The sequence below is a fragment of the Corythoichthys intestinalis genome, chromosome 20 (genome assembly GCF_030265065.1).
Source record: "Corythoichthys intestinalis isolate RoL2023-P3 chromosome 20, ASM3026506v1, whole genome shotgun sequence".
In the NCBI taxonomy this organism is placed as follows: domain Eukaryota; kingdom Metazoa; phylum Chordata; class Actinopteri; order Syngnathiformes; family Syngnathidae; genus Corythoichthys; species Corythoichthys intestinalis.
In genome coordinates this window covers 19,156,790-19,177,781 of record NC_080414.1, presented here as the reverse complement: position 1 = coordinate 19,177,781, position 20,992 = coordinate 19,156,790, and the positions used below count along the sequence as shown (strand labels likewise).

The 20,992-nt window shown below is 42.6% G+C and overlaps 3 protein-coding genes across 7 annotated transcripts in view; 1 reads left to right on the top strand and 2 right to left on the bottom strand.

Moving 5' to 3' along the window:
* The window catches only part of atp8a2 (ATPase phospholipid transporting 8A2), a 67,325-nt gene extending 60,662 nt beyond the window's left edge, over positions 1-6,663 (bottom strand). For 2 of the 3 annotated variants that reach the window (XM_057824135.1, XM_057824137.1), the window contains exon 1: positions 6,403-6,663. In XM_057824135.1, coding sequence (XP_057680118.1) covers positions 6,403-6,445 — 43 coding nt within the window. In that variant the 5' untranslated portion in view covers positions 6,446-6,663. Of the gene's footprint in view, positions 1-398; positions 1,956-6,402 lie in introns of those variants that run through there. The other variant, XM_057824136.1, reaches the window with a different exon arrangement.
* Positions 6,664-7,416: 753 nt separating this feature from the next.
* rnf6 (ring finger protein (C3H2C3 type) 6) lies at positions 7,417-11,871 on the bottom strand. Of its 2 annotated transcripts, none has more exons than XM_057824463.1 (4): positions 11,715-11,871; positions 10,734-10,889; positions 10,363-10,521; positions 7,417-10,062 (listed from the first exon to the last, which is right to left on the bottom strand). In XM_057824463.1, exons 2-4 carry the CDS (start codon positions 10,873-10,875, stop codon positions 8,273-8,275), a joined length of 2,091 nt encoding a protein of 696 aa, XP_057680446.1. In that variant the 5' UTR covers positions 10,876-10,889; positions 11,715-11,871; the 3' UTR covers positions 7,417-8,272. The 2 variants fall into 2 exon arrangements, with proteins under 2 accessions (XP_057680446.1, XP_057680447.1); XM_057824464.1 differs by lacking the exon at positions 11,715-11,871 and adding an exon at positions 11,313-11,530.
* A 591-nt stretch (positions 11,872-12,462) lies between these two features.
* Positions 12,463-20,788, top strand: cdk8 (cyclin dependent kinase 8). Of its 2 annotated transcripts, XM_057823720.1 has the most exons (13): positions 12,463-12,952; positions 14,228-14,303; positions 15,199-15,309; positions 15,455-15,595; positions 15,922-15,979; positions 16,044-16,175; positions 16,244-16,387; positions 18,262-18,331; positions 18,410-18,482; positions 18,559-18,656; positions 18,724-18,802; positions 19,261-19,419; positions 19,491-20,788. In XM_057823720.1, exons 1-13 carry the CDS (start codon positions 12,825-12,827, stop codon positions 19,614-19,616), a joined length of 1,395 nt encoding a protein of 464 aa, XP_057679703.1. In that variant the 5' UTR covers positions 12,463-12,824; the 3' UTR covers positions 19,617-20,788. The 2 variants fall into 2 exon arrangements, with proteins under 2 accessions (XP_057679703.1, XP_057679705.1); XM_057823722.1 differs by lacking the exon at positions 14,228-14,303 and having other exon boundaries at positions 12,465-12,952.
* Positions 20,789-20,992: the final 204 nt, after the last annotated feature.

Genomic DNA, 20,992 nt, shown 5'->3' with positions numbered 1-20,992 from the left:
TACAAGATATGACTAAATTCAAAGGCAGTAGCACTTTGTAGAGTATCACTGACAGTAACTTAAAGTAGTAGAAGAATGAATGAAGCTCTGCTGCTTCAACTTGTTTCTATGAATGACTTCATTGTTTATGTGTGTGTGAATATTAAATATTTTGAGTTACATACTGTAACATAATGCTAATTGTCATTAACGCATGAATAGCATCTTCCATTGTCAATTCGTATTAAGATAACAAGTTTTCAAAAACAAAGGAATGCAAAGTGCAACTTTTGTTTTAACGCACAGTATGCGTCGTTTTCTTTATTATGTCTATTGCCATCAATAGCAGCCAATAAGTTATATCACTGTCCATTAATTACTATGGGAGAGCAAAGAAGCTAAACTAATATAGACATTACCAACAGAACTCCGCCTGCCCACTCGGCCACTTGGTCCCATAGTGACCCTCAGGGAAAGTCCGACCCGCGGCCCGCTAATAGCAGGCTCTGCTCGACCCGGTTTTCCGCCTGGCCATGGGGTCCATTTCCCCCTCTATCACAGAGCAGCAGGGAGCGAAGAGGCAAAAAAGCCTCTTACGGCCCGAACGATACAGTGCGGGCATGCTAATCCTCGCCATGTCTGCTCTGCAACTTCACCTGCCGGCTAAGCCAAGACGCACTAGTAAATCCTACACGTGAGACTCATTTAACAGCACAACGGTGACAACAACAAACACTCGGAAAACACATTCATTCGACTATTACGTTTAATCGAAAAAAAAAAATTTGAGTAATATTACAAGAATTAAGTTACATTTACCATATGAGGAAAAAAAAATGCAATTTCTAGAGATAAAATATGTTAAAATGAAGTAATATTCTTTTTGGGGGGGAAGCTCATCCTAAAAGCTTAATTTAAAAAAAAATCATTTTCACATTGAAGGATGCATCTTTGCAAAAAACTAAAAAAGCTTATCAAATACAACATGCAAGGTGGTAACATGCAGCTCCTCTCTACACCCAGTAAACATGCATGCGTACATGCTCTTTTTAAGCATGTTCAACCTAGACATGCATGTGTTTTCCAGTGAATGTTTGTCAAATGCATCCCTACTCTATCTACAGTAGTCACCTCGCTCACTGCAAGTAGGGATGAAACGGTTCAGGTTGTGCTGATACTTTATGACGAAATTTCAGACAGTTGGTATTACTTCTTCAAACAGTGTAGCTAGCATTACGATTAATATACAAAAAGACAGCAATAATGTTTTGTTAAACACTGCCACTTAAAAAAAAATCCAGTTAATATGTGTGTCATTTTGGTCTTACAGTTGCATATTTTTATTTTGTATTTGGTAATAATTTTGCCGTAATGTTTTTATTTTTTTGACAATACCAGGACATTTCCCTTCATATAATTGTGTATTTTGTCCAATATTTTATACTATTACTGTAATTTACGCACTACAAGGCGCACCTGACTATAAGCCGCCACCTACCAAATTTGGCACGAAAACGTCATTTGTTCATAGATAAGCAGCACTGGACTATAAGCCACAACTGTCCTCACTGTATTATGGGATATTTACACCAAAAGATGTTAACCGGTAACACTTTAAGACCAAATGAACCACCAAAGCTTCATTGCTTCAAGAAGCTTCATTTGGCCATCACTGCTCCCTTGGGGGAGACAGTCAACTTCTGCTGCCACCTCCTGTCAACACTGTTGTTGTGCAACATGCCTCCTGGCATGCATCGCAGCACTACAGATGTAAACTGTTCCAGTTGCGTCATTAATTGCTAGTTATGGTATTTGGTAACACTTTATTTGACAGTGGTACCATAAAACTGTCAATAGAAAATCATAATCATGACATGACCCTGTCATGAGCATTGATGAATGCTTATGACGGATGTCATTTCGTGTTATCCGGCAAATTATCTCACTTTTGGATGGATGTAAAAGATCCAAGCTGGACATAAACGGAGTTAGTGATATAATTTGCCGGATGACACTTAATGACATATGTCATAAGCATTCATTAATGCCCATGATAATGTCATGTCATAATTATGACTGTCTTATGACAGTCTTATGACGCCGCTGTCAAATAAAGTGTTAATATTAACACAAATAAATCAACAAATAAGCTACTACTGAACTATAAGCCACAGGATTCAAAATGAAGGAAAAAGTAGTGGCTTATAGTCCGAAAATTACGTTAACAACATTCTCGTTTTTTTTTTAGGTTATTCAACATTATTTATCATCTCATATCTCGTTATCTATTATCCCCTCATATACTAGTATATAAAGTATGTATATATATATTTTTTTTTACACGTGTATTTAAACATATTGGTAACATTTTGGTATTGTTTTATTACATATGTATTCCAACATGTACAGTGGGGCAAATAAGTGTTTGGTCAACCACCAATTGTGCAAGTTCACCTACTTGAAAAGATTAGAGAGGCCTGTAATTGTCAACATGGGTAAACCTCAACCATGAGAGATGGAATGTGGGGGAAAAAAAACTGAAAATCACATTGTTTGATTTTTAAAGAAATTATTTCCAAATTAGAGTGGAAAATAAGTATTTGGTCACCTACAAACAAGCAAGATTTCTGGCTGTCAAAGGGGTCTAACTTCTTTTAACGAGGTCTAACGAGGCTCCACTCGTTACCTGTATTAATGGCACCTGTTTTAACTCATTACCGGTATAAAAGACACCTGTCCACAACCTCAGTCAGTCACACTCCAAACTCCACTATGGCCAAGACCAAAGAGCTGTCGAAGGACACCAGAGACAAAATTGTAGACTTGCACCAGAATGGGAAGACTGAATCTGCAATAGGTAAAACGCTTGGTGTAAATAAATCAAGTGTGGGAACAATTATTAGAAAATGAAAGATATACAAGACCACTGATAATCTCCCTCGATCTGGGGCTCCATGCAAGATCTCACCCCGTGGCGTCAGAATGATAACAAGAACGGTGAGCAAAAATCCCAGAACCACACGGGGGACCTAGGGAATGACCTACAGAGAGCTGGGACCACAGTAACAAAGGCTACTATCAGTAACACAATGCGCCGCCAGGGACTCAAATCCTGCACTGCCAGACGTGTCCCCCTGCTGAAGAAAGTACACGTCCAGGCCCGTCTGTGGTTCGCTAGTGAGCATTTGGATGATCCAGAAGAGGACTGGGAGAATGTGCTATGGTCAGATGAAACCAAAATAGAACTTTTTGGTAGAAACACAGGTTCTCGTGTTTGGAGGAGAAAGAATACTGATTTGCATCCGAAGAACACCATACCCACTGTGAAGCATGGAGGTGGAAACCTCATGCTTTGGGGCTATTTTTCTGCAAAGGGACCAGGACGACTGATGTGTGTAAAGCAAAGAGTAAATAGGGCCATGTATCGAGAGATTTTGAGTGAAAATCTCCTTCCATCAGCAAGGGCATTGAAGATGAGACGTTGCTGGGTCTTTCAGCATGACAATGATCCCAAACACACAGCCAGGGCAACAAAGGAGTGGCTTCGTAAGAAGCATTTCAAGGTCCTGGAGTGGCCTAGCCATTCTCCAGATCTCAACTCCATAGAAAATCTGTGGAGGGAGTTGAAAGTCCGTGTTGCCCAACGAGAGCCCCAAAACATCACATCTCTAGAGGAGATCTGCATGGAGGAATGGGCCAAAATACCAGCAACAGTCTGTGAAAAGCTTGTGAAGAGTTACAGAAAACGTTTGGCCTCCGTTATTGCCAACAAAGGGTACATAACAAAGTATTGAGATGAACTTTTGGTATTGACCAAATATTTTTCAACATGATTTGCAAATTAATTTTTAAAAAATCAAACAATGTGATTTTCTTTCTTTTTTTTTTCACATTCTGTCTCTCATGGTTGAGGTTTACCCATGTTGACAATTACAGGCCTCTGTAATATTTTCAAGTGGGAGAACTTGCACAATTAGTGGTTGACTAAATACTTATTTGCCCCACTGTATTAGGATAGGGGTTTATAATCATTTTAAAGCTTTCCTGATTTGTTTTCTTATTTTTCTAATTAAAATAATTTTGTATCTTTATTGAATTTCAAATTTTTATTGATTAATTGGATTTTTTAATGTTTGTATTTACATTTTAGTATATCTAAGAACATTTCCAGAGTTATTGGCGTCTATTATTTATTTTCTCCAATATTAGAATTGTGCTATGAGCATGTCACCACCGTTTCATCTCTACCCATTCAAGCACATGCAACGCGAGTGTTCCAATCCGGCACTCATCACTCCAGGCCCCGAGGAGCTACTCTCAATCCCCTAGCGCTCACTTTTCCGAGCAACACTTCGGTCGCCAGGTTGCAGCTCTCGAGGGCTGGGTGGTGGCGGTGGTGGAGTGTGGGGAAGGCCGTGGTGGGCCGCTGACAGCTACTCCTGGCACACATGCACCTCTGTGGACGCCATCCTGTCCCATTTGGGGCATCACTCACTTTTGTCAAACCTGTCTGGCTGGCTGGGATCCTGAGGTTCGGAAGCATCCTGCCTAATGGCGGTCAACACTAACTGCTCTGTGGTGAGCGGGCGGGCGGGTGGGAGAAAACAACACACAACAATGAGACAACAGGTAAATACACGAAGAGCACACATTTGTATCACTGTACATGTGTGAAGAGATGAATGATGTGGAGGAAGGTGGGCAGACATTCATGACACAAGAGTGCCCCCTGTTGTCCAGCACTTGGAATGAACTCACTCTTATCTGACCAGCACACATGTTGGCAGTTGGTCGCACCACATATCACTCACATGAGACCCAGCCGTAAACAATGACATGCTTTTATTCGCCTTCATGCTAACAGAAAAAGAAACGCCATATATAAAATAAATTGCCCGCCCTGAATCCACAATGGATGCACCTAACTAGTTAGCAATCACAATTGTACCTGTTACACTAATGCTAAAAAAAGATTGTGAAATATTTCCTCTTGCCACTTTTTTTTTAGTATACCACAATATGGGATTTGAACAGGTGTGTGCAGACTTTGTATACACTGTATGTAAGATATTGTCTTTTTAAAAAAGTGGTAAATAAATAAATGCGAAATTAAGCGCCACAAAAATATTATACTTCAAGAATACAGATGTCAAAATATCCAATGCAACATAGCAAATGTAACAGCTTGCTAACTATAGACGTCATAACAAACATGTGTCAGCGCTAATTGGAGCAAAGAACCAAGAGGTCAGAACTCGAGGAGATTACAGAGACCATGGTGGAGTGCATACAGAAGGGAAACACGCACGCGCTGGCAAACATGCACGACATACTTTAGTCATGCTCGCGTGTTTCATTCCATGACTAATGATTTATCTGTTCATAATTTGCCCTGCTTTCCATTTGTAGAAGCGGCATGTACGAGCGCACAGAACACAGAAGCTTTGACTCCATTGTAACTGGGATGGCGGGCAGCAAATGATCACTGATAAAGTTCTCGTTTCATATTCACTAGGGGTCTAACGATAAATATAATATAAATATAAATATACATCACTTGGTTAGGCAACGATGTAATCAATTCACTCAAAATGCAAAAACATTGTAATTATTTTTAATATGCCATTTTGTTAAAAAAATAATGATTGTTACTCAAATGTCAGAATTTTTTTTTTTTTTTAACAACAAGCAGCGATAATGTATTGTAATGAAATTGCTGAATAACAAATTGATTATAAAGTTGAATATGTTTTAGAAAACTAATAAAATTTTCATTTAGGTTTCTCATTTGTTTTTACTTTTGTGTTTTCATCATTTTATTGTGATTTTGTAACATTATTTTAGAGTGACAGCAACATTTTTACCAGTGTTCGGAGTTTGTGATATGGTTGGTAGTAAAAGAAGTAGCGTCGTCAATGGCAGTCAATGGCAGCCAAAGAGTTAATCGTGGTCACACAGCGACAGTGGAGTCTCAGAAATATCTATGGTGACCTCTGCTATCCCACAGCGTATTTACTGCAGTCTCATAGCGTCGTATGTTGGGATATTCGTAAGCCGAGGACCTCCGCTGCGCTTACCAGGCAATGCGCGCATCAGACAGTCACGTGACGGTTAAATCGGCTTGCTAATAGGCCAGTCGTCCAGCTGGTGCCTGAATATTTGGCTCCAAAAGACATAAAACGCTCCCATCACTTGGCATGTCAAATGACGACAGTTCACCTGAGTTGCGAATGCATAACACACGTAAAGAAGTCTCGTAACGTGAGGCAACATCACGACCCTCATCTTTGAAGGGCGTCATTTGCGTTCTCATCACATTCGCGCATTGCCCCTAACCACCGTCAATTCGTAATAGGTTCGAATAATGACAAGAAAACGCGATATACAGGCCGCCGTTAGAATTGAACGTTATTTGAATATTACCTCCCTCGCTGTGGATCTTCTTGGCCCCCCGGTTGAAATACATGGTGGCCGTGGAGGAGGGTCGCTGCAGCGGCTGGGACGACGAGGTGCTGGCTGTGCTGGTAGTGGCAGCAACAGCAACGGGGACATGCTCGCTTACGGCTCGCCCGCAGAGGAGCCGAGGCGAAGGCGAGTAGTTGCTCCAGAACGCGGCCGCTGACGCCGCTGACGACCGAGGTCCATGTTCGCTCTGACCGCTTTGCAAGTGGAGGTATGAAGAGAAGATTGAAGTAATAGGCTAGCTTGCTTTGTCCGGTGGAATCATCTGTCAAAATAAGAGAATGTAACCTCAGAATAAAGATAGTATACTTACGCTTAATATTCTTTTCTTTATCTTATTTTTTGTTTCATTATTATATACATTTAGCTTTACTCATTGATTATGATTTAAAATAAGTTTTTTTAAAAGTACATACGATGTCGTATTTATTTTGAAGACACATAAACGACATTTACTACTCCTCAGTCAAACTTTACAACGCACTAGCGTCTTTTCAAGCCAATTCTCATCGCCTTCACCTCAGGTGCATGCTAATATGTTAGCCAGGCCCTCAAAATCAAGATTTCAAAGTAAAACGGTGTAATTGCAGAATTAGGACTATTTATTCCACCCATCACGTATTTAGAGTCTTATGAATCACAAGTTGTGATTCATAAGACGTAAACGAAAGTTGAATGGATCTCAAGTTTTTACTTTGAAAAACAAATATGACATCTACTTGTTTTCCCGCTTTACCACTTCTTCGACTTAGTTTCCACATGAATGCGCATCAGTGTAACGTTGGTAAACTAGCTCCGCAGTTCAATTAATCCAACTTGTCGTTTCTTATTCTACAAATATGTAATTTATAAAGAATGGAATAATGGTTTCCATTGTTGACAAACGCGTCACGGTGCACAACAAAGCCGCATTTGCTTGTTGTCAAGGTGCATTGGTTTAACTCGATGAGTGCAAAAATGAAAACAAATACCATTGAAGTTTTATTTACTGTCATCACATGGCAACATGATACACACATTCGTGGTTTCAAAAAGTTCGGATCTCCCAATCTTAAATAGAAACGGAATAAATATTGACTCGTGACATGAGGAGCCTCGGCCGGTCTGTGCTGGTTCTTCAGAAAAGAACCAGGCGAAATCCTTCAATTGCACATATTCATACCTCACGAAGCATGACTTTAAAATCCTAGTTTTTATTTGAAACTGTATTGCACGTCTAAATCATTGACAGGTGAATGGCTTTTGTTTTTAGGATGACTTCTGCATTGTTGTGTGGAGAGAACTTGACAAATCATAAGTACTCAACCAAGATTAATACAAAATTATATGCAAATTAAATACATAAACTCAAATATCGCACTGCCTTGACTTACAAGTTGGATTCAATCCGATTAATTCCACTTGTATCTTAAATGCTTTAAAATAAAAGTAAATTTGCAAGTCAAGGTACCACTATATTCCATTTTGTTAAAGCGACTATAATGGGACAATTTAATAGAGCGTCAAGTCAAATTTTCCACTTTTGTCATAAATGGTGGGGTATTTACAGTCGACGGCAGACAAATCATATTTAAAAAGTGAGGATTCTTAAAGAAGTCGGACTATAAACAGCAGCTAAGAAAAGTCCACTTGCAGATGAAATTCTGACATATAGAAGAGGAAGCAGAAATCAAAAAAGCCTAAAAAAATAAACTTTATTCTCTGGATTTATGCTTTTTTTTTTGCCAACCCCACTCTAAGGAACTTTTGGTTCCTTCTCAACTTCCTCACAGAAATGGACGCACTTATGTACACGCAGCCGCTCAGGTGTGGAAGAAGCAGCCGAAGCTGGTCAGTCGTGGTGTGCCGCTGCCAGAATGGGCTGCCTGCAGATGGGGCAGGTGTTGTTTTCCGAGAGCCAGCGGTCGATGCAGTGGATGTGGAACTCGTGAGCGCAGGGTAAACGCCTTAGCTTGTTGCCCTGTGCGTACTCGTTGATGCAGACACTGCACGCGCGGCCCGCCTCGCCCTCCAGGCTGGCTTGGCCGTACGAGCGCGTGGCTAAATTGTCAATCTGCTCTTTGGTGAGGCCGCGTGGGTGGTCGTCGTCGTCTTCGTCGTTCAAGAGAAAGAACTGCGCCAGGCGTAGGATGGGTAGGGTGCCGTTTTCCACAAGGTTGTTTGTGTCTCTGCTAGTGGGTCGGGCTTCACTGGCGTTTGCCGTACCCCCGCCGAGTCTAGCCTGGCTGACCGGTTCCTCCTCGTTGCTCGTAGGACCCACTCTTTCTTGCTCCTGCCCCCCCGAGCCCGCTTGAACTGAAGCGTTCTCATTGGCCGGGCTGGCATTTGCGTTTGTGACACCGACGTCCACGTGGGCAGCAGGCGTCGCGCTTTCAGAATCAGCCTCCGTCTCCATAAGAGAGCTGAGCTCACCGAACCCGGTCATGATCTGGCGAAGGATTGACCGCAGTGCTGTGGAGTTTGGCTCGCCCAGTCCCGTCTCGCTGATGCGGCGCAGCGGGATCCGAATGGTGCTAACGTAGGTGCGGATTCCAGCGCGTTCCGAGCGGGAGATGGTGCGCCGGAAGCCGCCGCTGTCGCTCTCAAACGTGACCGTGTTTTCGGCGACGCGGGCCCGCGAACGCGTCCTGCTGGCAATGCTGTCGCGGTCCCTATTTTCTCCAGGTCGGATCCGTCTCACCTGGAGATCCAGCATGATAGTAGGGTGACGTCTAACTGAAGAACTTCCCGCTCCGGTAGACTGCGATTCATTTTCACCATTCTCTGTGTTCGACTCCGCCGCAGTGGTTGCCGGTTCCGCCGCAACTTCCGTGGAAACGGAGCTCATCCCCGCATCGACAATATGAATACTAGACCCACTAACTGCACTGCTGGATGCCGGCGTGCTAGTGGAACTTCTGTGCAAAGGAGACCGACTTCGTCTAGTGGCGCGGGGCGGGGCGGCGCCGTTCCACGTGGCCGCCACTCGGCGCCAGCGCCCCCGAGATCGAGTCCGACGCGCTTCCTGTCCTGCAGGTGGCGCCTGAGACCCTGACTGGGGCGAGACGCGGGGGCAGTCGAGAGATAAAGTCACGTCGTCTCGGTTTTGCTCCAGTTCTGCATTGGCAGGCGGATGCGGAGAAGATGTAGACTGACGCGACTGAGAAACAGTGGGTGGCGGCACTAAAGAGTACATTACATCTCCTCTCAGCTGTGCAGGTGGCACACCAGGGTTTGAAATGGAAGGGGTGGTGCTACTGCTGCGTGTACGCCGAGTCTGTATCCTTCTGGTCAGTGTGGGCCTAGGCGTCGGATAAGGGGCCGGCCTGGGTGTGGTGGACGGGCGGGCGGCAGCTGAAGAAGCGGCACGGCTCGGCAAAGGCGTCAAACTCGGCGCGGGGGCGGACTGCTCGGGTGCCTCCAAAGTGTCGGCGTGTTCCCCCGTGTCCGGCTGATCGTGGTTGATGTTGATCTCCAGGCTGAAGCGGAACTCTCCACTGTTGGGGTTGGTCCGGCTAACGGCACGCCACGTTTGGTTGCCGCTCTGCCCACTGCGGGTTGCGTTCCCGGTGCGCCGGAAGGTGTTCAACCACTCGAGCAATGAGTCACCGTTGGACGCTTCTGCACCTGGATCTGTGTTTCCTAGAAATAAAGGACACATTTCAGTGTTCATTTTGATTAGGTAGTAAAACAAAGCAAATAGTAAAAGAAAATAGTTTGATCATTTAACTCAATGGTGTATGTTTTTTAATATGAATTTTTTTTTCTCTCTATCACAGCAGCATATACTCTGTGAAAGCCATACATATACCTATACACATGGTACTGGGGGCAAGAAGCTGAAGTGACAGAAAAATCCCCAGATAAGACCCTCAAACTGTGATCTAGATTAGTCTTTTGGCTTTACAACACTAATCTGTGTATTCCAAAAGCAAGTCCTACCAGCTCCTCGTCTCCCCACAGGCCCTCTTTCCTCTCCGCTAACTGCCTGCTGCTCCTGTGGCTCAGCGGCTGGCAAGAGCTGCTCGTTGCTGGACTGGGACGACTCGCGCTCCTTGGCACCGTCGAGACGTTGCTGGAGCTCTTCGGCTGTCACCTCTCCTGCAGGGGTAGTTGAAAAAGTTCAAACCCATTTGTAAAATGGATGCCTGTGTTTTCGCTTAAGACTACATGGGCCAATTCATTGAAAATTAGGGTGACAGTCCAATGATTACATTTTCAGTTCTTGACCAGTTTACCTGGAAAGGGTGAGTTTTAAGATCTTAAATAGTTTTTGCCGTGCCCTAAAAATAATTTGAAGCATCCCTCCTCACCGGGGGTCCCCAACAGGTTGCTGTCTCTCATGAGGCGATACTCCTCTTCACTCAGGTCATTAATAAAGTGGTAGTAGGCCTCCTCCCTCCGAAGACGCTCGGCCTGTCTCCGACGCTCGTCTCCCCCACCAGGAGGGTCCATCACCAAGAACGGTGCTGGTAAAAACAACACAGCAATGTCACTATTTGCCCACTGGAGTTATGTAATCAACATCTCCCCTAGTAAACCAAGAATGAGACAATGTGCGTAATCTATAAACAGATATTGTCAGCGTCATCCATTTTGACTACGCTAACTGACAAAACCGTCAGTTAGCGTGCTTAGCCCTAAGTCTGGCTGTGTGAATGCTTCGTAAGGCTAACGATCGGGATTTGAGCCACAAAGCTCCCGATAAAGGACCCCCTCGCGTCGGGGTACTCCGTTCGGGCGTTAAAATTAGCCAAGTTTTTTTTGACAGAAGCTACGGAAGGCCACGTTGAAGGCAGGGGCGAGAAAGCAAGCTAAAGTGGCGCTGTCCTCCCCGGGACGGCAGCCAATCGCAAGCCCGCTTGCGATGACTGACAGGCCGACTGTCTTACCGTGACACGCGGAGGTGGGACGAACTCAAAAGGACAGGGTATCAATGTAAACGAAGGCAAAGACAAAAGAATGTGTTTTTCCCCCCTCAAATGTTACAAAAATAATGATCAGGGCGAAGCATGTATGACCGTCTAACGCAGAACTAGTTGGGCTGGCAGCGCAACAACACAGAGAAACATTTTGAATGCGCAACGCCTTAGTAGCTAGCGGAGTCCCAGCTAGTTAGCGCAAGTGACGATAGCAGCCCGTACACACAACGTTAGCTGACCCGTAGCCGAATAATTTACCCCGGTATACATCGTTAAAACAGTCGTACTATGGAGTCAATATGTGAGGTCGATACCGCTAAACATCGGCGTGGATTTATGCGAGATGACAATGACAGAGAAATGGCATAGTACCCGATAGAGCAGTTGTAATATGGACGATTCCCTTCGTTTTCCCTTCTCTCGTTCTACCCAAGATGGGACCAAGTCGTGTTACGATCTATACAATCCGTAAGGTAACAGACAATGTTAGCTTCGGCTGCGTGGGTTCCTGGGTCAATAAAACGCAGGTTTCGAAGCGAAACAACGAAATTAGTCTTACAAATATTTCAATATTTTTTAAAGTCAGTCCTTCCGCGAATTTAAAACATTACCGCAACAGTATTTTTTTTTTTATCTCTATTATATACATGTATATATTGAATCATATTTCTATGCAGTCCTAAATTATGTGGCAAAAAATACAGATTTTTGTGCAAGATTTATCAAACATATTTTTAAAATCGCAACATATCAAAAGCTCAGAGAGTGTTCCTCTTAATACTGTTCGTGTAAAAACAAACTCACGTAATGTTCCTAAAGCATGAAAACAAAAAAAACAATAAATCTAATGAAAGCATGGCATTAAAGTCTTTAGTTTTGATTTAAATATTGATTCTCTAATTGTTATGCTACAAAGATTGATTTAAAAAAAAAACATCCACGACGATACATAACATTTTTTTTTTTTTGTCAAACGTCGAATAAGTAGAGAAAAGATCAACAATTTGGGGAAAAAATGTTTTGATAGTATCACTTTTCGAACACTGTGAACTATTTTCTGTTTTGTTTTTTTCCTTTCCTCTACTTTCTTGGCTGCAGGGAGCTGTCGCTGTCTTTTACGACACTTTACGACAGTGCCACCAGTGAGTACGACGTCGTTACCGAGTAAAGTGCGTCTCTTTGGAGCAGATACCGGCTGAGGGAGACGCAGCATCAAGAGAAAGGACAATACTTTGACGCTCGGTTTCCTACTCGGACTACCTGAGCACAGCACTTCCCCGCCGATGCACTGCAATCTCTCGGATAACTTAATGCGAACGCTGGGCTAAGGGAAGAGAGGGCCACGCCGGGGAAGGAAACTAGCTGAATTACCGAACCGAGCTCGTCGGGAGTAGCCTAGTTGCCTCCCGAAGCGACGCTTTAAAAAAAACGAAGAAGAAAGGGGACGACGCGTTCGAGGCCCCTAAACAGCAGTGGGAAAAAATGGACTATGATTTCAAAGTGAAGCTGACCGGCGAGCGAGAGCGTGTCGAGGACCTGTTTGAGTATGAAGGATGCAAAGTGGGCAGAGGCACCTACGGTCATGTTTTCAAAGCGAAGAGAAAAGATGGGTGAGTACAGAAGGGATTGTGGTTAAGCGAGGCCTCCGTGTGGGTCGACCCCATCTATCGACGACTTATTTCTATCTAACAAATGGTGTCGTTGATTGTTTGTTTTAAATCAAAGACATGCACCACTTATTGTTTATGAAACACTCAAGTGGGTGTCATTTGGATACTTTGCAAAATTAAAGACACATTCTGTCCACTTTTTCACATAATAAGTACACCTGCCTCATCGAAAGATACAATGGGGTTAGGGGAGCAACTATGAAGAAACATTTATATTAAAAAAAATCCACACAATTCTAACCGTTCCCATGTGTCGTTTACATACGTTAATGGCTGCCATTGATGGCGAAAGACGTCCAATCCATTTAACCTGGGAGGGCACTGCCAGCATTCCCAGTTCAAATGTATTGGACGTGTACTACTGACAAATTAATATATATTCACACAATGATGAATAGAGACGCATGATTGGATTTCTATCATCGTCAATTGCACTAAGAAGTTGACACTGCTGGGCCAATGGCAGGTGCTGTTTTCAGTTACCATGACGATAATAGACATTTTACACTTTCAACTAGCCACTCACCAGGTCAGTATCGCGTTTAACAACCATACACACTTATAGTCATCGATAATGCAGCATAACTTGAGAAAATTTAATATTACCTATTCTTTGCATGTGTTTAACAATGCAAAACCAGTTTTAATCGTGTTACTTGAGTTAATTTATGTAAAATACTTAATACATCAAAATCACTGTGCTCCCTGAGTTTTTAAATGTACATTTGGGTGTAATGGCGTGTAACATTTAGTCTTCATCTGCATCCAAATCAGCATGTGATCTATAAAAGTGCGTCAAGGCCCAAACAGGGGAGCGATTTAGCAGACTGAGGCATTCAGACTCGTCGGAATGGCACAAATGAGCACTAAAAAGCGTTTTAAAGATGTTTGCGTTGGCTTTGGGAGGGCTGCTGTTTATGAGGGGCAAGGCACAAAGCACGGTTTTATGTGGGACGAGGGGTGGCGGCGGTGTGCCAATTCATTCAAGTGAGGATTCTGTCCCGCCGCTCTTGTTTTGTCCCTCGCCAGCTGCTAGACAGGCCTTGTCCTCTATTGTAGCTAGCCTCAGAGGTGAGCTTGATTACACAAATCTGGAGGTAATGCTAGTCATTCCCACCCACCCCCCTCCCATGCCAGCTGCCAATTGACACCCCCCCTTTCCCACCCTCACCCCTTTATAGTGGTGTGGTTGCTCAGCGTCTCGTGTTTTCATAGGAAGGATGATAAGGACTACGCCCTCAAGCAGATTGAAGGCACCGGCATTTCTATGTCAGCCTGCAGAGAGATTGCAGTAAGATTTTTTTTTTTTTTTTTTTGCTTGAGGTTAATGTGTCAACTACTTCACACCATTCCCAAGTCGGGCTGCCACAAAGGATATTTGTGATAGTCGATCAATCACCATTCATTTTTGCCATTAGTCGATTAATGGTCTAATATTTAAATCATTTGTTATTTACTTTTGTATTACTCTGGGATGTACATTTTAGCTGGAAATGTGCATTGGAACTAAAACAATTGCGCTGAGAAAGATTGGAATAGACTATGAATAGTATGGATGTAAATATTATTTTTAAAGCAAATCTCAAATTTTGATCAATTACAAATACAATTGCTTTTATCGAGGTCTACAGAAAACAATAGCGTATTTAGTGTTTTTGTCCTTTTTTCAAATTAATTTTTTTTTTTTTTTAATATAAATAACAGACTAGTTTTTGCTTTTTTGATTGTATTATATGACAAAAAAGAAGAAATAATACAATTACTTATTTAACATTAATAATTTAAAATTAATTATACCCCCAAAACATCTGTTTGCCGACATTTTATAATTTTTATGATAAAAATGTGGAAATATAAACGCAAAAACTAATGTTGGGCCATTTTTAGGTGGACAATTATAGATTTTCAAAATTGTTGTCGATTAATTTGGTAATTGATTAGTTATCGATTAGTCAGTTATTCGTGGAAGCCATATTTCCAGCTTCTTTAGTTGTACAGCTCATTCTCTTGAAATCAAACGCAGTTTCCTATGGGAAAATACGCACAATCTGTTGTAGGTGATACGTGATAAGTGTGTTAAGTCGCAATGTTGCTTTTGCTATTAACACCAATACTATATGTTTATACTCCCATTTGAAGTTTACAATAACACTAACACAAAATACAATGAAATATTTTGTTTATAGCTGCTGCGAGAACTGAAGCACCCCAACGTCATCTCGCTGCAGAAGGTTTTCCTGTCGCACGCCGACCGCAAAGTGTGGCTGCTCTTCGACTACGCCGAACACGACCTATGGGTAAGTAGCCAGTTCCAGTTCAACTGAATGCCAATGACGGGGATAGAAGTCCAATCCATTTGGACTGGGAGGGCTTTTCAGCACATGATCTTAAAGAGATTGCAGTAGTGAAGCAAGCTGACTCTTGTTTTTTGTCTCGCTGCAGCACATCATTAAGTTCCACAGAGCGTCCAAGGCCAACAAAAAGCCACTTCAGCTTCCCAGAGGGATGGTCAAGTCTCTGCTTTACCAGATCCTGGACGGCATCCATTACCTTCACGCAAACTGGGTCCTTCACAGAGACCTTGTAAGATGATTGCAAGGGGGCAGGGATATTTTGGGAAAGCAGAAACGAGGCAGAGTGCAAGCATCACTTCCCTCTGCATGCATTTAGTTATGCTTCTTAAATAACTCAGTGTTTTCAATGTGGTGTTTTGTTTGGAGTCAATACATTGGATTCCTATGCGTACTGTACAAATGCGATCATGTTGCTGTGTTCTTAAAATAACCCCAAACAACTAGGCTAATCTTGTCAAGGGATTTACATGAAACCCTTTCATCTGAGCCTGTTGTTTTAATTTGTCCACTAGAGGGTGACAATGTAAAGCCATTAATAATTGTTTCTTTCCTCAGAAACCTGCAAACATTTTAGTGATGGGGGAAGGGCCAGAAAGGGGAAGAGTAAAGATAGGTATGGAGACATTTTTGATTGGATATGATTGAGGTTTTAACTTGTGGGTCTGTCTTATGTGCAGCTGACATGGGTTTTGCCCGTCTCTTCAATTCACCACTGAAGCCTTTAGCCGATCTCGACCCAGTGGTCGTTACATTCTGGTACAGAGCACCCGAATTGCTGCTGGGGGCCCGGCACTACACCAAAGCCATCGGTGGGTTCGCAGCGTACCTGCGATCGAACTCAACTGGATTTTCCTGAACGCGACATGTTCTCTTGCAGACATTTGGGCGATAGGCTGCATTTTCGCCGAGTTGCTGACGTCCGAGCCCATATTTCACTGTCGCCAAGAGGACATCAAGACCAGTAATCCGTACCATCACGACCAGCTGGACCGCATCTTTAATGTCATGGGTTTCCCGGCTGGTGAGACACCACCAGACAAAATGTTCTTTATCTCTTTTCTGGACGGCTACAGTTGTTTTGATAGTTGACTAATCACTACTACTGTATATTTCCGAGTGCCACAGAAAATTTTTATGATGTGCAAAGTACAAACACATCGTCTTGACTCTCTTCTACGGTAACATCATACTGATGGTTTTTTATTTTTTATTTATTTTTTTTTTTTTACTAGTGTGACTTCGGTCCAGAAAATACAGCAATCGTGGCAGCCCTAGAATAGTATAGTTATGGTATGGTCAATCGTACGTTAAACTCGTTAGCCAATTTTTTAAATGTGAGGGAACCCACGCACGAAAAATAAATAGGATGTGTGTACTTACTGCTTACTGCTTTTATTGGCAGTAATGTGCTTTGAGCAGACAAGTCCCAAACAGAGAAGCGCCCACTTATGTGAGGGCAACATTTCCGCCTATCTTTTCCAGTTCAGTGGCACTGCCTGCCTGCTCTTGTTTTGCAATTCATCAGTCGGTATGAAGAGTTTTATTCTCCTTTTGTAGGGGAAGCAAAAAATATTTCCCTCAAAATGTTATACCTGATAGGCATGTGCCGGTATGATATTCCGACGGTATGATAACCTTAAGCCAAAATATCACGGTATTGCAATTACAGCTCTAGAATGTGTTACTTTGAGATATCTGGGTGTACAAAAACAAACAAAAAAACTTTTTTCCATTGAACAGGATTTTTATTTTTCAAAACATATCAACAAATTGGAACATAAGTATAATGATAAGTTAAAATATATGTTAAAAAAATTATATGTATATTTTGAATAGAATAGAATAGAAGTCTTTTAGATGAGCCTAAACCCACAGCCACAGCTCAAGATTATTACCAAAAACACAAAAAAAATATTATTTTTCATAAAAAGCAAGTGTGTATGACTTGTATCATGTTAACATTATACACATATACTCTTTCTCAACACAGACAGTTGCCGGAGAGAAGATATAACACTTTTTACCACCGCTTGACACACTAAACATGCTGGAGTTAACTCTTGTAACTGGTGTGAAACGTTCACAACAGTGTATATTCACCTTTAATTTTGTATAAATGCAAAATCATATTGGAGGTATTGCCTCCTCGGCAGCCACCCTCCACAAAGATGTTTCACATGTCGGTTGGCCCTCCTCCTCTAAGCTGCTTTTCTGTAGCCGAAGTATTCCCATACGAGCGATTTCGTTTTCTCCAATGGTGGGAAAAAGTTCAGGAGTTTAACCTCCTCCAGCCATTGTGTAGCACAGCTGACTCACTGACACTGAGCAACAACCGGTGGGGGAGGGTTTAGCCTTGCAGCTGCAAGCAAGGGATTTCTCCATGCATTTTTGGGACATAAAAATAGCTAATACCTTAGGGAAGGTATGATGGAAAATTTTTGCGGTTTTGAAACTTTGACGTTTTCATGCCACGGTATACCTTGAAACCTGTAATCATCACAAGTCTATACCTGGATTTTGAATTGTACAACGTCAACAGCACTGTTCGCCTGATCTGAATCCTATTGGACATGCTTTTCTTATGCTAAAGGCAAAACTCAAGGGAAAATGTTTTTACACTCATTTTGATGAAATCTTGCTGACTGTTAGGGGTTATTTGATTAAACACAACATTTACTTTGGCAAAAGACTTTCCACGTTAACTCGTTCTCTGCCATTAAAGTGATAGACGTCCACAGTGGATGGGTTAAGTTTCCCTGACCCAAATTCCATTTGTCACAAAAAAAACAGGGTAACAAATTACGTTTAAAATGCTAATCCAGACTGGACAAGATAACCAAGGACGGGAGGGGGTGAGAAGCGTGACGCGCTGTAATCCTTCCTTCATCTTGACAGATAAAGACTGGGAGGACATCAAAAAGATGCCAGAGCACTCCACACTGATGAAAGACTTTAGGAGGAATACGTAAGTCTGCCTAGCTGTCGCACTTGTCAACATCTACAACATTTTAATGCAGTCACCTTGGCCCTTCCGCCTTCGCAGATACACAAACTGCAGCCTTATAAAATACATGGAGAAACACAAAGTCAAGCCAGACAGCAAAGCATTCCATTTGGTAAGCAGAAACATACATGGATATTTACTCAATCGTCATCAGAGCCCCAGGTAACATTTAAAATGTGATTTGACAGCTGCAAAAGCTGCTAACCATGGACCCAATCAGGAGAATCACTTCGGAGCAGGCCATGCAGGATCCCTACTTTTTAGAAGAGCCCCTTCCCACGTCAGAGTAAGTTTCTAGATTATACCAATAGTAACCCCAAATCATGAAAAATTGGTTTGTTTGTTGTCTCTAGTGTGTTTGCAGGATGTCAAATTCCTTATCCGAAGAGGGAATTTCTTACTGAAGAGGAACCAGATGACAAGGCAGATAAAGTAAGACAGATTTTACATGCATATTTTATATATAACCTTGAATATTTCCCTGTTAGGAAAGAGTAATGATGCAGAAAAACAATCAATTCCATTTTTTCCCTGTTGTTGAGGCAAATGTTTCACCTCAATGAGATGCACAGTGCTTTTTTTTCTTCCCGAATTAGCACAGGCATGTGATTTTTAAAAAATTGATTCATTACTTTAAGCCGTAAACTCAAGAGGGAAAAATTGGTTTTTGTATGTTTCTTTGTGTATTTCGAATTTGGCAGCTGACAGCACAAAAATGAGGAGGTGGTGGAGAAAAATATTTAATGAAGACTTATATTCTAGGCAACAAACCTGTGTTTAGCATTTAACAAAATTGATTTTTTAAAACGTTTTTTCATGAAGTAATTTTTTTTGTGGGGAAAAAAATGTGAGTATTCCCCCATAACCAAATTGTTGGTGCTTACCCGCAGAAGAACCAGCAGCAGCAACAGGGAAACAACCACACAAACGGTGCAGGGCACACCGGCAACCCCGACAATAGCCACGCCCAAGGCCCGCCTCTGAAAAAAGTGCGCGTGGTTCCGCCCACCACTACCTCAGGTGGCCTCATCATGACCTCAGACTACCAGGTAGCCCTTCGCTAGTATTTAAAAACGGTTCAAATCTGTAAAGTTTGACAACTGTAACAATTCCCCCACAGCGCTCTAATCCACACGCTGCCTACCAGAACCCTGGACCAAGCACATCACTGCCCCAAAGCAGCATGGGATACTCCTCTACCTCCCAACAGCCTCCGCAGTACTCCCACCAGACCCACCGTTACTGACCATACCCGCACGTTGCCACACACACACGCGCCCCCCCGTCACCCTCATTACGCCTGCCTGAAAGAATGTACTGAGGGACGTGGGGCGCCCTCTCTGCTGCAGTCCCCTCCACTTGTGAAGATATACAAGCAAACAGCATAGCACTGCTAGCAAAAATACAAGTGATAAACACAAGGACGGATGAGCTAACGATTCCGCCCCCGCCCGCCCGTTCTTCACGTTTCCCACCGCCTACGTGCCCACCCCAGCCGGTAGCCCCGTCACTGTCATAGCTGGGGACGAGACTGAAAAGCTGCTATTTGACTGCCAGCGTCGACAGATTCCACATCCGTCTGTCCTCCCGTTTGTCCTGTCTTTTTCCTCATGTGGCCACCCTACCCAGCAGAGGACTGAACTTCAGGTGCTGGGAGGACGGCACAGCCCACACAACTAAGGTGTTTTTTTTGTGCGTGTTTTTGTTCATAAAGGACAAAGAAAAAGTGACGTCATGACTTTAGTAGTTTTTAATTTAAGCGGGTTTTAATTGTGGCAAGGAAGCAAGACCAGCCCAATTCGTGCAGTGGATGTTAAGTCGACACACCCCTGTTAAAATGCCGGGTTTTTGTTGTCAAACTCTATACAACTCAGTTTAGGAGGAAAAAAAACGAGTTACTAAATAATGCGGTTGCATTGTGCACACCTTCGTAATCTCGGGATGCTGTGTTATCAACCTTGATTTTTATCAGCAAATTTGTTTCACCTAAAAATGTTGCCAGTTCTATGTAACATAAGGCTTCTAAAACATATTTTCGAAGATACTTAATATTCACTTCTTAAGAAGTTCATGCTCCTTAATTTTTTTTTGTCTTGTGACCTTAGTGAGGACATTCTGTTCTTTGTGATGTCACTCTGTTGCGCTTTAATTTTCCACTAATGTAGTCATGGTGTATTTAAATCAGGTGTACAGGTTATACGTCATTAATAGTGGAAAAAAGTTACGAAATTATCACAAAAGCTTGGAATTTAAACATTGGTGAGTACTAATGACTTTTCATCCACCATACGTTGGCCGTGGGCCTTTACAAATCAAACCAAGCGCATGGAGGAAGGCAGATGGAAATGCATTGTACTGTATTGTATTGAGATTTTAAATGAAGCAAGTATCCTGACAATAAAAGTGGAAGCAGAAATATTTTGGGTTATGTAAAATATCGCCGTAACAACAGTGCTACTGTTCCACCATGGCTTTTCCGAGCTACGTGTCACATTTAATCACAGTAATAATTTTTAATGTTTGCAAGTCCATCCTTTGTCATTGAAGTTGGATAAAGAGTTTGTATAAAGAGACACGATGGCTCTTGGAGTACCAAACATAATCTGCTGACAAGTTTCATAA